The sequence below is a fragment of the Chiloscyllium plagiosum genome, chromosome 31 (genome assembly GCF_004010195.1).
Source record: "Chiloscyllium plagiosum isolate BGI_BamShark_2017 chromosome 31, ASM401019v2, whole genome shotgun sequence".
NCBI classification, from domain to species: domain Eukaryota; kingdom Metazoa; phylum Chordata; class Chondrichthyes; order Orectolobiformes; family Hemiscylliidae; genus Chiloscyllium; species Chiloscyllium plagiosum.
Window position 1 is genome coordinate 11,282,737 of NC_057740.1, and position 14,527 is coordinate 11,297,263.

The 14,527-nt window shown below is 38.7% G+C and overlaps 1 protein-coding gene across 2 annotated transcripts in view; it reads right to left on the reverse strand.

Moving 5' to 3' along the window:
• ubxn6 (UBX domain protein 6) overlaps positions 1-14,527 on the reverse strand; it is a 39,465-nt gene that overhangs the window by 12,946 nt on the left and 11,992 nt on the right. Inside the window, exons 2-8 of one of the 2 annotated variants that reach the window (XM_043720967.1) lie at positions 11,883-12,037; positions 10,335-10,393; positions 8,715-8,846; positions 6,636-6,733; positions 5,709-5,784; positions 2,911-2,995; positions 2,163-2,382 (exon numbers count right to left, since the gene is read on the reverse strand). In XM_043720967.1, coding sequence (XP_043576902.1) covers positions 2,163-2,382; positions 2,911-2,995; positions 5,709-5,784; positions 6,636-6,733; positions 8,715-8,846; positions 10,335-10,393; positions 11,883-12,037 — 825 coding nt within the window. Of the gene's footprint in view, positions 1-2,162; positions 2,383-2,910; positions 2,996-5,708; positions 5,785-6,635; positions 6,734-8,714; positions 8,847-10,334; positions 10,394-10,963; positions 11,079-11,882; positions 12,038-14,527 lie in introns of those variants that run through there. The other variant, XM_043720968.1, reaches the window with a different exon arrangement.

Here is a 14,527-nt window from a genome sequence, read left to right on the forward strand (position 1 = left end):
TGCTGCAGGCAGGCAGGGAGGTACTACGTGAGTGAGTGCTTGGAAGGAAACTTGCAGCCATGAAATGCAGCCTGGTCCAGTCAGCAAGATGAGTATCTATACATGCAAAAGAAGTGTTCTTGCAGCAGCTTTTTAATACTAATTACTACTGAGCTTTCAAATCAAAGTCTGTGTTTCCTAAACAGCCTGCAAGTTGATCAGAGAGGTGCCAGGATGGTCACGAGGAGTTGCTAAATGTCAGATGCCAATGTCCATGCCCAAAGGATGTGTGGGGCTGGTGGCCATTGGATCATGCACCAAGATAATGTTTGGTGCTGGTCATAAGGAGGTTGATCGCAGTGTTATGAAGTTGAAGGCGTCAATTGTACCTTTGAGAGCGAGAGAGAGAATGTTGTTCTGAACTGAGAGGTTACAAGCACCTGTATATATGACTAGATGGCAGTCCCAGAGTGTACTGGAAAATTGAAAATATTTAACATTTGGCTGTGAAATGGATACCTGAGCTTTGGTTGCTGTTTTGACAATAATTTAAACTGGTTAAATTCAAATTGATGCCCAGAGAAACTAAAATCCAAAATGGAGTTTGAATTTATTGGTTCAATTTTGGCAAAACAATCAGCTGATCCAATGTTTGGGGTGGTGTAAAATGCAGACATTTTGAACATTGGTCAGAGAGCAACTGCCATAAAGAAAGGAACTGGACAGCTAATTGCCCATCTAACGTGTTGCTCTTCAAGAAATTAGGCAACACTCTCAACCAAAAAGGTACCTTTTCATGTGAAACATACTCGCAGTAAAAAGAAAGCTGATGACCCTGGGAGATCCTCAGCTGGAAGAGGGAAGACACAGCAGACCACAGCGACTGTGTGGTTTTGAAATTAAGTTGATGTAGTTTTAATAAATGTCTTATTGGAACGGTATATTGTTATAGAGTTGGAGGCAGACTTTAAATAGTGGAATTTGGGAGTTCTCTTTCACTCATTTTAACAGATTACAAGTTTTTCTAGGTGTTCAGTTTAATTAACAGAGGGGTTCACCTCCATGTCGTAACAGCAACCAGGAGCAATCTGAAATCTTCAGGTACCTGCCCTGATTTCCATAACAATTTCTTGATGTCTAGCTTGTTTGGTGAATTTGTGTTAGAAAGTGGAATATTAGTGAGGCACATTGAGCCACTATGAAGGCATACATCAAGCCATAATCCCTCCTAATTGACAACTGACCACTTCCTGCTATCGAGAAAGTTGCTTCACCAGTTAGCAAATGCATAAAAACATGCACCGAGTTGTTCCCAACACAGAGATGGGCGATGTCAGTTTCTTGTCTGATTCTGCCACAAATATCATATTCCATTGAGTCACTGTTTTGTAAGCGACCATAGGAGCATACAGAAAGTCCCATCTACCACAAATACTTAATGTAATTTTGAGGATGGGAAGAGAACTTAATGGGTTTTTTAAAAAATGACCAAACAGCAGCACCAAATGCTGGTCGTGGCTCTCTTCCTCCACATTACAAATCAAATGTGCCAATTTTTCATTGTACTGTCACTAAGGGATACATGTCCACAAGACGACTCATGCGTCAGGAGCTGGTAACACCACCATAATACTAAAGCAACTTTCTTAGGATTAAGACTGTAAAGAAAATTTCCCAAAATCATATGTAGGAGCAGCTGAGTTCCATGGGACACAGAGCAGATATCTGTCATTTACTGTGCAAAAGTGGAAGAATGCAAAACTGTTTAACTGCTGTAGAATGCAGAACAGTGGAAACAGTGATAACAGAGTTTCCACTGTACTCAGCAACTGGAACACATACTACAACAAAAGCAAAAGAAAACAAGCTTTGAATGATTTTTTTTTAGGCAAGGCATTTTTTGCTAAAATGATCTGTTAACTTGACTCATTTCGGAGTTAGAAGTTGGAGAATTTGAGCACATAAACTAAATCAGACACCCAGTGCAGTCCCATGTGCAGACACAAACGTTCAAACAGATGTGAAACACTGCAGTGAAGAGATGGCTGGGATTAGTACTCTTGTATTGGATGAAACCAGGTCCTCTTTATTCAGACATATCAAGTTTTTAAAAATACACCTACACCTTCAATGATCAAACCAGTAATTTAAATCCAGCAGCACCCGTGTGAATCCAGCCTTACCTCATCAGCTGCTCCCGTTTGATTTCATCAGCAGTCAGGTTGTAGAAGTCATTGGGCAATTCAAATTTTGCTGCCTGTGGTGAAGGGCGAAAAATCTGAATCTGTCGATCTAATTGCGCTCTTACAGGCTCAGCACTTAGAAGCTCACCCTTGTACTGTCTAAGCTCTTCAAATGTGTTGAGAAATTCCTCATTTAGCACATAAAAATCTTCTTCATTTTCTATCATAAAAGATAATAAAGACTTGTTAAATTTCATCATGAAAGGTCAATTTCTAATCACAGGGAAATTTCATTTTGATATTTTCTACTTCTTTGCAGTTCTGGCACTCTATCAAATAAAGGGCCTGCATGACAGCAACTTGATGTATTTATTCACTGTCACTGCAGTTATAACTCTGGGCTAGCCCCAGAGACAAACTGAAGATACTAGCTAAGAAAACTAGGCTATGCAATGGGTATATAGTGTTGAAGAGATGGGGTGGAAAGAACCTTTGCATCAAGGTGTCATATTGCAGTGTCACTTAAGGTTATCAAATGATAATAGGTAGTGCAACTTGCCATCAGTTTTCTCTGGTGATTGAAGAGCATTTCAGCCCAGTGGGGCTCATACTTTGCAAAACAGGCACTAATCTACCTTTATACTACACAGATGCACACTATTTCAGCAATTTGGCAGGTCATGCCACACAGTGGTTGATCAGGAGAAAATTGAACACAATACTTTTTTAGGTGCAGATTCATGATTACCTTGTCCTGCTACTTGTAATGTTTTCCTTTCAAACCCAATCGACTGTAAAAATTCATGCGTTCCTTCCAGTTCAGAGATCCTTTCCTTAGAGAGAGAGCACAAGAGAGCAAGAGAATGTAAAAGGGATCAAAAAGAAGGAAAGAGGCAAAGAAAGAGAAAATGAGCAAGAGGCAAAAGAAAGAATACTTTAATGTGCACCTGCTCAAAAATTTGACTGCTAACTCACCTAACTTCCTATTTGCATTGACAAGAATAAACCAACATATCAATTACAACTGGATAATTCTTGAAGGACCACAGAAGGGCAGATGCATCATCATAATGAATTACAGTGAACTAGCTACACCACAAACTAGAAGCACGGCAAAGTTATTAGTCTCAACTGAGTATGTTTAGTCATTATGGAGCAATGTCATTAAGATACCAAAAACTAAAGGTGCTGCAAAAACAGGTCTCTAGTACCAGAAGAGAGGTTAAATCATGAGAGAGTTTGGAGAAGATTTGTAGCTCAGGTTGACGTTCTGGATCTAAGTTTGCTCGCTGAGCTGGAAGGTTCATTTTCAGATGTTTTGTCACCATACTAGGTAACATCATCAGTGAGCCTCCGGTGAAGCCTTCACTGGAAGCTCACTGATGTTACCTACGTTGGTGACAAAACGTCTGATAATGAACCTTCCAGCTCAGCGAGCAAACTTACATCCAGGTTAATTCGTTATACACCGTATTTGAAAAGGTGAGAGATAAAAGGGCATTACAAATATAAATTGCAACTGCGAAGATTTGTCCAGAGCTCTGGGGCAAACTAAACAACAGCAGGGCAAAGTGGAATGCAAATATACTACTTAAAAGACAAATATTAGGATGCACATCATTCAAGAACATGAAATGGTTTAATAAAAGCATAATACTATGGATGCTGGACATCTGAAGAACAGAAAACAGCTGGAGAAACTCAGCAGGTCTGGCAACATCTGTAGAGCGAGAAACAGAATTAATGTTTTGAGTCCCAGTGACTCATATTCATTTCTTCAATGCTTACTAATTTTAATACAGCATGAAAGTCTTTCTGTTGGGGAAATGCAAATACCCTGAAATCATTCAAGTAGTAATTGTGGCAGTAATGGTGATTCTGTAGTTTGCCAGCAGATGATGTAATTAATGGTTTCAATACACTCTTGCTTGTACACACATAGTGGCAGTCATGAACATTCATTTTGGAATAAAATGACTTTTTCTTTGCAGCCTAGAATGAAGGAGATTTGGGTTTATGTATTTGTGGTAGAGGTAGTTTGAAACTCTCCCAGAAGTGGCAGTGAACACGGAATCAATTGTTAAATTTAAATCAAAGATAGATAATACCTTTGCTTAACAAAAAAATTAAGGTGTATGGGCCAAAGGCATTAGGTCACAGATCAGCTATGATCCCATTGATTGGCAGAGCGTGTTTATAGGGTTTTTGGGAGGGGGGGGGGGGGGGGGGGGTGCGCGGCTTGTCAGTAGTGGGGGCAGTCTGGGTGGGATACTCTTCGGATGATTGGTATGGACTCAATGGGCTGAATGGCCTGCTTCTATACTGTTGGGATTCTATGATTCTATGACTTTCATCTATAATGCTGAGGATCTCAGCGAATGCTGGAGGTGAAGCATTCATTTGGAATTAGACTAAACATTTGCAAGTAAACCTGTTTTTGCATTTTGTGGCAACTTTTCCCACTGACAATAGGTATATGAACATTTCAAGTCATGTGAGTGCCAGAATCTTTGGTGAAATTATTTTCTGACCAGTCATGAAACAATTCCTCATACATACAGGACACCAGGGTGCCTTCTGATTCCATTTCAATTGTGGATAACGCTCAGGGAAATTATATACTGTTTACATTAAGCACAGAGAATGTCTAGAGTTCAGATAGAGTACAAGGAACCAATTGCAACATCTAACAATAGTGTGTCTGTTTTGAAAATATTTGGACATCAGGGCACTCCATTTACCATCACCTTCAAAATATTTTTAGGAAATTAAAAGTAGTCAATTTTCTCCCAAAGGATAAGTGCTTCTGTTAACTGTGACACAAGTCAGAAAGGTGACAGAATACTCTCTACGTACCTGGACAGCTCTACTCAAGGATCCAGGACAAAATAAGCCTGCTTGATAAACATCCTACCTGCTGCAATCAACAGTCACCCACTTAATTGCTAATGTATAATGACAGGTACATGTACCATCGACAAAATGTACTACAACAACTTGCTCAGATGCTTTGACAGCACCTTCCAAACCCACAACCTCCACCACCAACTACAACAAGAGCAGCAGATTAGTGGGAACACCTCCATCTAAAAGATCCCCTCCAAGCAACACCACATTCTGATTTCGAATGATATCACTATTCCTTCATGGTCACTCAGCCAAAATCCTGGAACTCCTTTCTTAACAGTATAGTGGGCATTCTTACTCCCACATTGACTGCAGCAGTTTAAGGCAGAGCACACAACCACCTTCTTCAGGGCAACTAAGGACCTGCAACAAATAAGGGTCTAGCCAGGAATACCCCCACCCCAGGAACATGTTTTAGAAGAAAAAAGGTCCCGATTAGGAACACTGGTGTAATATGGCTGAATCAATTAAATTCCAACTTTATTAAATACTTTTGTCTGTATTTTGAGAGATTTTGTTTCAATTCCATCCATTTTCCTCTGAAAGTATCAAAACAATGGACATGACAAAACTGGCTAAAATCAGCATTCCAAACCAACTGGTTTTGAGAAGAGTGAAAGAAAACGGATTAGTTTTTACCTGGAAGATTTTATTTTGCAACTTGATTTTTCTGTATTTCTCTTCACTTGGATTATTGCATATGTTATCAATGTATCTGTAATTTAATATAAAGTTTACATAGTTTAGAGGTATGTAGACAAACTTGGATTTGTTTTTCTTTAATAAGACAGGAAAAACACAAACTGAAATAGAAGTGGAGAATGCTGGAAAAGGCGTTTTGGATCTATTAGCATATTAGAGATTAAAAATATATTCTTTCAAACAGTAATGGGATAGAAGGCAAAGTACAAGCCATTATGGATGGACACAGAGCGAAAGGGCGAGTTGGAGCAAGGAAGGTGGATGGTGTGACCAAAGAAAGCCATAGCTCACAAGCTTCTCTATGGCTATGTTTATTTTTCAGAGAAATTCATAGCATAAAGAAAAGTTGAAGTAAATCCAAAAAAAAGTTCAGGAGGATTTTCTTTACTCAGAGAATAGGATGCAGAACATCCTGCGACAAGGAGTAACTGAGGCAGACAGACAGAATGTACCTTCAAGAATGCCAGATAAGTATGAGGGACAAAGCATCAAAAATAATATGTTGGGGTGAGATGAGGCAAGCTGGGAGACAGCCTGTATGGAGCATGCACACTAGTAGGAATCTTTTGGGCCAAATGACCTGTTTCAAAGCGATACCTTAAAACAACATGCAAATATTCAACTGGTTTACTTATATTTCATAATATTTATTACAATAAGTTTATTCCACTAGCCACCTAAACCATATTCCCAAGTACAGTTTAACACTAACGAAATTTGAACTAACTAACTAACTGGTGACCATATGTGTTAGAGTTTCCACAAAGCTTCAAGACTGAAATGCAGACAACAAATACAATTACATTTCAGTATTGCCATGGTTAGAAATGAATCAAACGGAAACAGTATTTGTCTTTTACTTACTTGCCAAGAGTTTCACAAGCAACCTTTACTTTCTCTTTATCTTTGTTAAACGTGTGAATCATCATTATGGAGGCTCGCACAGGATCATCAGCAAATTTCTGGATTGGAAATGCATGGTCAACTTAGAAAGGATATTCAATCATAACAATATGCACTTTTAATATCTGAAGTGTCTCATTGAGAAAAAGCAAGGGAATGGACACAAAGCAATGTGCAAGGTTACAAGTAACAAAAGGCCTGATTTTAAAAGATGATAGAGATAGAAAGCCTGCAATGCCAACCACAACCATTAAAAGGACTTTTACAGATTGTAGACAACTGATTAAAAATTCAATATTACCAGATTCCCAATCCTGATCATTTCCATTTCACTTTGAAATGGATCCTTTCAGGTGTCAGTTACCTTGCAGTGCATCACCTGAATGACTATTATATGCATGGATAAACCTCAACAGCAAATACAGGGACAATATCAAATTGTCAAGGACACCATGGACCAGCCAGTCCTCACCTAACAAATGTAACTGGATAAGTATAATCGATGTACACAAATATTTTTACACTTCCAGCAGAAAATCACTGTGCAGCCATCACAAGTGAGAATACTGGCTGCATTTCACTTCCCCAGTCCAGAGGTATTGAGGCTTGATGCACAGCCCAAATTGCTAGGCCAGTGAGGTTCCTAGCACATTCAATTAACAAATACATTTGGGTATAAACCTTCTCCAGCATTTAAAAACTGTTCTTTTTTTTTGCAAAAGAAAAACACAATCCTTTGGAAAAACTGGCCCACGAGCCTGCAAAAAGCTAGTGCCTTTTTAAAAGAAGAGCCAATTTATAGGTTCTCAGTTCAAAGTTCTAACAAATTTTATTTCATATTTACCAGGCCAGCCATAGTTTCTATAGCCTTAGATACACTGAATATTCCTTTTCCTCCATTTGTGTTCTGTTTAAAACAACGTCCATTCAAAATCTGCCCACACATCACTTGACAGGGAAGAATTTTAGTCTCCTACCCTGTTGTTTTAGCAGCACCAATTAAACAATCCAGTGAAACCACATCAATGAATGTAAGTAGCTATTATGAGGTCAGCAGGCAGTCACACAAAGAGTCCCTTAAACACAAAGCTAATCTCCAAGCAATTTCAGCTGTACCTTTAGAAAACATTCAGGGAGCCAACACAGGCACAATGGACCAAATGGCCCTGTTCTCGACTGTACGATTCCGATTCTAGAACAGAGCTAATGTAAATTCTAAGAGCAAGGTAGGTAAACTCTGCACTTTACTGATTTTTAAAATCTTTCTCGACCCTACTGCTGTTTTAAAAAGTACTACAGATATCTTTAATGATTTATTCTCAGAGTATGATCCAATCTATGTTATTGACCTTGTTGAGACTTATTTTTAAAAAACCCTGAAGCATTCATGCTACTTTTCATTAACATGATTCATGGAAGTTTTGATCTTTTTCTGGGACATTTCAAAAGGCACAGGAAGTCAGTCAATCAGGTACATTGCCTTGAATAACCTCTAATCCAGCTTGGATATGACACTGGCAAACCAAATGGGTAATCTCAATAGTCCAGTTTCACTGTTTTTTTTTCCTCTCACTGTTACTGTTGTCTAGCTAAACGCATTATTCTGGGTTGCCAGTCCAGCCTGCTAACAGTGTTGACTCTGGCAGGACTGTGTCTTTTCACAGGCACTAGGCATGCATTGGCATATAGTCAGATGGATTACTCTTCCCATACAAGTGTCAAGAGTGCCAGCAATTCGCATTGGGTCATCACAGCTGAACGCAATCCCATTTTCATGTGACAACTACAAAAGCTCATTTTAGTAGAAGTCTCTAGGCAATAGCCCAAAACATGAACTCTAGCTTTCACTCTTTAGGAATATAGAATTGAACTGCAGTATCCACGTAGAGTGGGAGGATCTTGTATTGAGCCCACATCACAAGGTACAGCGACAGTTTGTTTTCACCCTGAACCCATCCCTTTACAAAAGTCAAAGGAAAACTGATCAAAGGCCATTTTATGAAATACTAGCTTTGTTTCAGAATTGTATCCAAAACCTACCATAAGAATGGCTTCTTTAATGTGTGAATCTCTTTCACTTTTGGAGATTGAAGCATTTGTTAACGGACAGATAAAGTACACACCAGTAACAGAGAAACCACTGCAATCTTCCTTCGCAGCATTACTTGGACCCTAGAAACACAAAGAACTTCATTGTTAGAGTTCATCATTATTCATTTTGATTCCTCCACTATCTCTAATGTGTAAGCTATTCAAAGAGCCATCCAGTAATGGTCAAGCTAGAACCTTCTCTGATTAAACACTAGGTAGAATAAAGATGCGATGTTCCTGTCCATTATAACCTCCATACCCTGCCAGTGACTCCGTGTGTCTCCTTGGCACTGTCTGAAGCTGACCTGGAACATTCCGAGCACTGCTTTCATATTTGACCCCAGAATCAGCTTCTGATAAACATAAATATTACAAGAACACCTACTTGTACCTTCATAATATCAACTGATTCGGTCCTTGCCTCACAGTGTAGGACTGAAACCCTGATTCATGCTTTTATTATCTATAGGCTTGATTATTCAACACAGCCAGACTTCCCATTTTAGACCCTCTGTAAACTTAAGTTCATTCTAAACTCATGTGGTAAGTACCACTACCACTTCATGTCTGCAGACAAACAATAACTCCCAGTTAAGCAACAACTTGGTTTTAAAATTCTCATCCTTGTTTTCAAATTCCCTCCATGGCCTCATCCTCTCCAACTGTACCTGCCTTCAGCCCTTACAACCAGAAGACATGTGTTCTTCCAGTTCAAGCCACTTGAGCATCCATGGTTTTGATCACTGACCGCTATTCCTTCAGCTCTGAAATTCCATCCCTAAACTCGGTCTTTTTTTCAGATGTTTGTTAGCATCTAACTCTTCAAACAGATTTTTAGTTAGCTGGCCTAATACACTTTATACAGCTTGGCATCAAATTTTGCTTGATAATGCTTCAGTGAAACAGCCTGATGTGTTTCCCAATGTTAAAAGTGCAACATAAATACAAATTATTGTTGTAGCTTAACATATAGAGCACTGTTCCTTTCTTCAACTGGCTATTAAAATAGTATTGAAGAGAATACCATGACGTTTAAGAACACAGCTGGCAGCAACATTGGGCTGAAGGGGATGTGATGGGTAAGAATGGCAGTTGATTGTTACAAAATTTGTGTAGGAAGACTATTAGAGACAAAGCAAAATTGCACTGTTTGAAAGAATGAAACAATTTGAATTTACAGACATGGGAATTTAATCACTTTGCTTTCCGAAAAACAAAAGTCAGACAATTCAAACTCAAGTTGTGCTGATTAAGAATTGACAATGATTAGGCTTTGATAGTCTGTAATTGATCATTTCTTACAATTTATAGTCACCAAGTACAAAATGATTGGACTGAAGTTAGTAAGAGGAGTAGACATATCCAAGCACTTTGGCACAAATAAGACGCTTTAACACAGTTTACAGATGCAAATTTTATTATTCAGATGCTAGTGAACTTTGAAATTGAGAGTTCCTTTTTCACAAAAATTCTAATTGATAAGAAACAAATACTCTGAAAAGTTAACCAAATACAATTTTTTGGCAACGAGGGAAGACTCCATTTGCGACATATTAGTACAAGATCTACCTGATTGTTTACAGTCTGTGCTTCAGGGAATGCAGCCTCTGCCGTCAGTTCTTTCTTTACTATATTAAAAGTAAAGAAAATTTAGTCAACCACTTCAAAATTTATAATTTTAAAATATACAGTGTCCAATATGAATCAAGGTAACACAAACTAGAGCATCATGCACAGTATTCAAATAACAGTCTTCTTCTGGATAAATTGATTACACACTTCCATGTCAATTCACTGAACAGTTTCTCTCCAAGTCAATTAGGTTTTAAGGGATTTCTCTCTGTTTACCAAGTCTGACTGATGTTGAATTCTGCAATCTGACCACGCAATGCTGTAGGTGGTTTTTAATTCCCTCTGAAGCAACCCAGTATCTCTCTCAGATTTATACAAACAAACAGACAAACACTAAAAAAATTTAAATCCACATTAGATCAGTGGTTCTCAACTGGTCCACTGAGACTTTTCCAGCAGATCCAATGATATAAAGTGCCTATCGAGCACAATAGCCTTTGCAGTGTTAAAGTGGCATATCTAGTTCATCGATAAGTAGAATACCTGCTTTCATAGATACATTATTAAAACACATTCATACAATGGAGCATTATATTGCAACTTAAACTGGGATAGGGTTGTAATACCTGAAATCATTGGAAAAGGAATCTGCAAAGCCAAACAACAGTTTGAAAACCACTCATTCTGAAAATTAAGAGAATTATCACAATTAAGAAAGATGTTCATTTCTTACCACCACTGTAGGGTCAAGCTGGCATCGAAGTGCCTAGAACACAATGTCTTATTCCAGTTACATCCTAACCAGAGCAGTATGTAGCTTCAATATGGGTATCCACACAACATTTTTTTGCCAATATATCCAACATCCTGTTCAGTTGATTTATTACTGTGTCACTACCCACTAATCAAGTTACATGACCCCCAAGCACACAGGTGGATATTGTGGTCAGTATGGACCAGTTTCGGCTGAAGGACCTGTCTCTGTGCTGTGGGACTCTATGTAACTCCTTATGTTTATCATGATTGTGTTGTGTGATTTTAAACTTTATGTTTAATTTAACCCATATTTCAAAACATAATTTCTTTCCTCCTGCCATCCCGCAGTCTGACACCAACTATTTAAGAACCAAGGAATACAGCTAGAAAGTTTGAATAGTGGTACAAAAGAGAGGAAGGAGAAGTTTTCTCACCAAAAATAGTTCAGAGCTTTATACAGAAACAAATCCACCGTATGGTCACCAAGTCTGTTTTTATATTAGAATACAATGCACAATGTTAAATGTCAAGAATAAGGTTAAAATGCAGACTATATACACTTCAAAGTTGTGCAACATTCTTATCTCATCTCACTTTCCTTACCACAGGTGTTTATCCGAGTGAATTACAATTCAATCACATTTTATAAGTGCAAGAATCTATCATTTTAATACTGGATTTTAAAATACCTACACAGGAATTACTGTGCATGAATGTCATAGACCCACTAGCAATTGGTAAAACAGTTAAATGGTTCAACATATATTGACTCCTTCTGTATTTACCTACCCTCATTATGTAAATGGCTCGACCCAGTCGTGCTTCGGCCTCTATGCTGTTTAATTTCCAGCCTCGTTAGAGCTGCAGCTGCTGCCATCTGAGCTTCTTCAGCCGGTGGTCTGCGAGGCTTCTCTGGCCCCTTGGATTTGTTTTCTATGGTTTTTCTAAAGAAGACCACAGTCACACGGAATTCATTTGTCATGATGGAGTCTCTCATAATATGTCAGCACACATCCAGTTTATTCGTGAATGCTGCAATAATTCATGCATTGTGCTTTTCTAATTGTTACATGAACTTTCAAATATGACAAGAGTTCAATTTGATAAACAAGTCATGAACAAAAGCAGCACTTGAACGTTTCTCTACAAGTTGCATCATCCTGATTTGGAACTTTACCACTACTCCTTTGCTGTCACAGAGTCAAAAATTAAAACTATCTTGCTAACAAGACTGTGGGTATATGTGCACCACATTTACTGCACTGGTTCAAAAAAAGCAGCTTACCACCACTTTTCCAATTTGGGATGGGAAAGAAATATTGGCCTTGTCAGCAACACTCACATCCTGTTTCGCTTTTTTTTTTAAAAAAAAAGTGAACGGGAAAGGCCATTAAACCCACTCTTCAAGACTTAAGTCATCTCTCAATGCGGTCTTTTTCAATTGTTTTCTCTGAAAATTTATTCCCAGGTCAGATTGAGCACATGGGAAAGTGGTGCTTATGAAAACTGTTTCTCTCGCAATTTCTTGCAGAGCTGTAGACCAGTGTTAATTGCCTCTCCCCCTATTATCCAGCTTTTATGACCTTACAAATATATTTTCAAAAAAGTTTTACTCCACTTTGTATATACTGTTAATTTGCTATTTGTTTTTCTACACTCATGCTATTCTGTTATTTAAGTCCTACAGTAACGGGTGAACACATTTTCTTTTTAATTTTGACAATCTGGTCAGATCAGTTCCCCCACCCCTCAAAAGGAACTGTTACAACTCGACTTCTTATTACGAGTTAAAATTCTCAGAATCTGTTTTGTTCATTACTTTATGCCACCAAGCTCACAGTATCGTCCTTCACATGAGTACAACTGCACCTACATTCCAAATGGGATAAGATCAATGTGTACCAACAAAACAACCGCTTTGGACTTGCACTGTATCCTAATGTTAAATCAGAACTTTTTTTTAAAAAAAAGTGAAATGAAGCTTCTCAATGATTGTTTCTTAGATTTACTTACCGTATCAGCATCCTGGTAGCACTGTTCAATATACTGCACACTTCATTTTGGTCCCTCACTCTCATACAGATCAATTTACTGATCATATAACAACTTGTGCAGCAGAATTACATAATGAAATTCTGCAATACTTAACAGCAAGTTTTCTTTTCCCCCAAAAGGGAAAAAAGGTGTACACCTGGATAGTACAGTAGGTTACATACTGGACCTCTATCTCCATGTCATGGGTTCAAAATCCAGTACAGACTTAAGGTGAATGTCTGCTGTCCACTGGCAGTGGGAGATGCAAGGAACTTATTTTCAGCAGTCATAATCCAGTTCTTAAAGCCATAAGCTGGCTGGCACATTACATAGAAAGATGCCCCATTGCTATTGTATGTGGTACTCTTCTCAGATGGAGACAGCGTAGAGGTACCTTTACACTCACGTTAGCTGTTCTGTGCTTCACCTGTCAAAACTTAATTATTTCACTGGATATTGTTTACAGGAAGAGCTCCATTTGAAACAACAAAATCTTTCAGCTGGAGTCTAAAATTTTAAATAAACACACACCTCTCCATACCCTGTATATAAAAATATAAAATGGGATACATGCTGGAGATTAAAATGCTATGGTCTTTATGACATCTGAGCCCTGCTTTGCTGAGATCACTCCCTTACTGCTGGCTAGGTATTATTTCTCTATAAATATGGTGTATATTGTAATGCGCTATCAGCCTCTATCCCCATCAGCCAAGTTCATCACATTGATCATTGTATCACTTTTTAAAAAAAAAACGCAAATAAAAAATCTACCAGTGACAGATGCCATTGGTATTAATATAAACCAGAAAATGTGCAATCCAATAGCCCGGTTGATAAAAAGGCACATGGACTAGAAAGATCCCACACCCCTTGTGCTGGAGTCTGGATTCTCACGCACATGGTAAATCTCAGATTCTTCAGTGCAAGCACAGACAGAAGAAGTGTAGACAAGACGACAAAAACAGGAATGGGAACTCTTAAAGATTTTCCTTCCTACTGTATCCAAGGAGACACAGAGGTCCACTGTGGCACTGCTACAGCCAAGCCGATATTCACTAACTCTGGGACTGAGCAAAGGACATTCCTCAGCTATTTGACTTAATTAGACACTAAGCAGCACCCATCTACCTGAACCACTTTAATAAGCACAATAACTCAACCACCCCAAAAAAAACCCCAAGGAATAAAGTAATTTAAAATTAATGGGAGAGCGACTCCCTCCGTTCCAACCCCAACCTCACTATCAAACCAGCAGAAAAGGGAGGCGTGGTAGTAGTTTGGCGCACAGACCTTTACACCGCTGAGGCTAAATGCCAGCTCGCGGACACCTCCTCCTACTGCCCCCTTGACCATGACCCCACCTCCCACCACCAAACCATCATCTCCCAGACCTCATC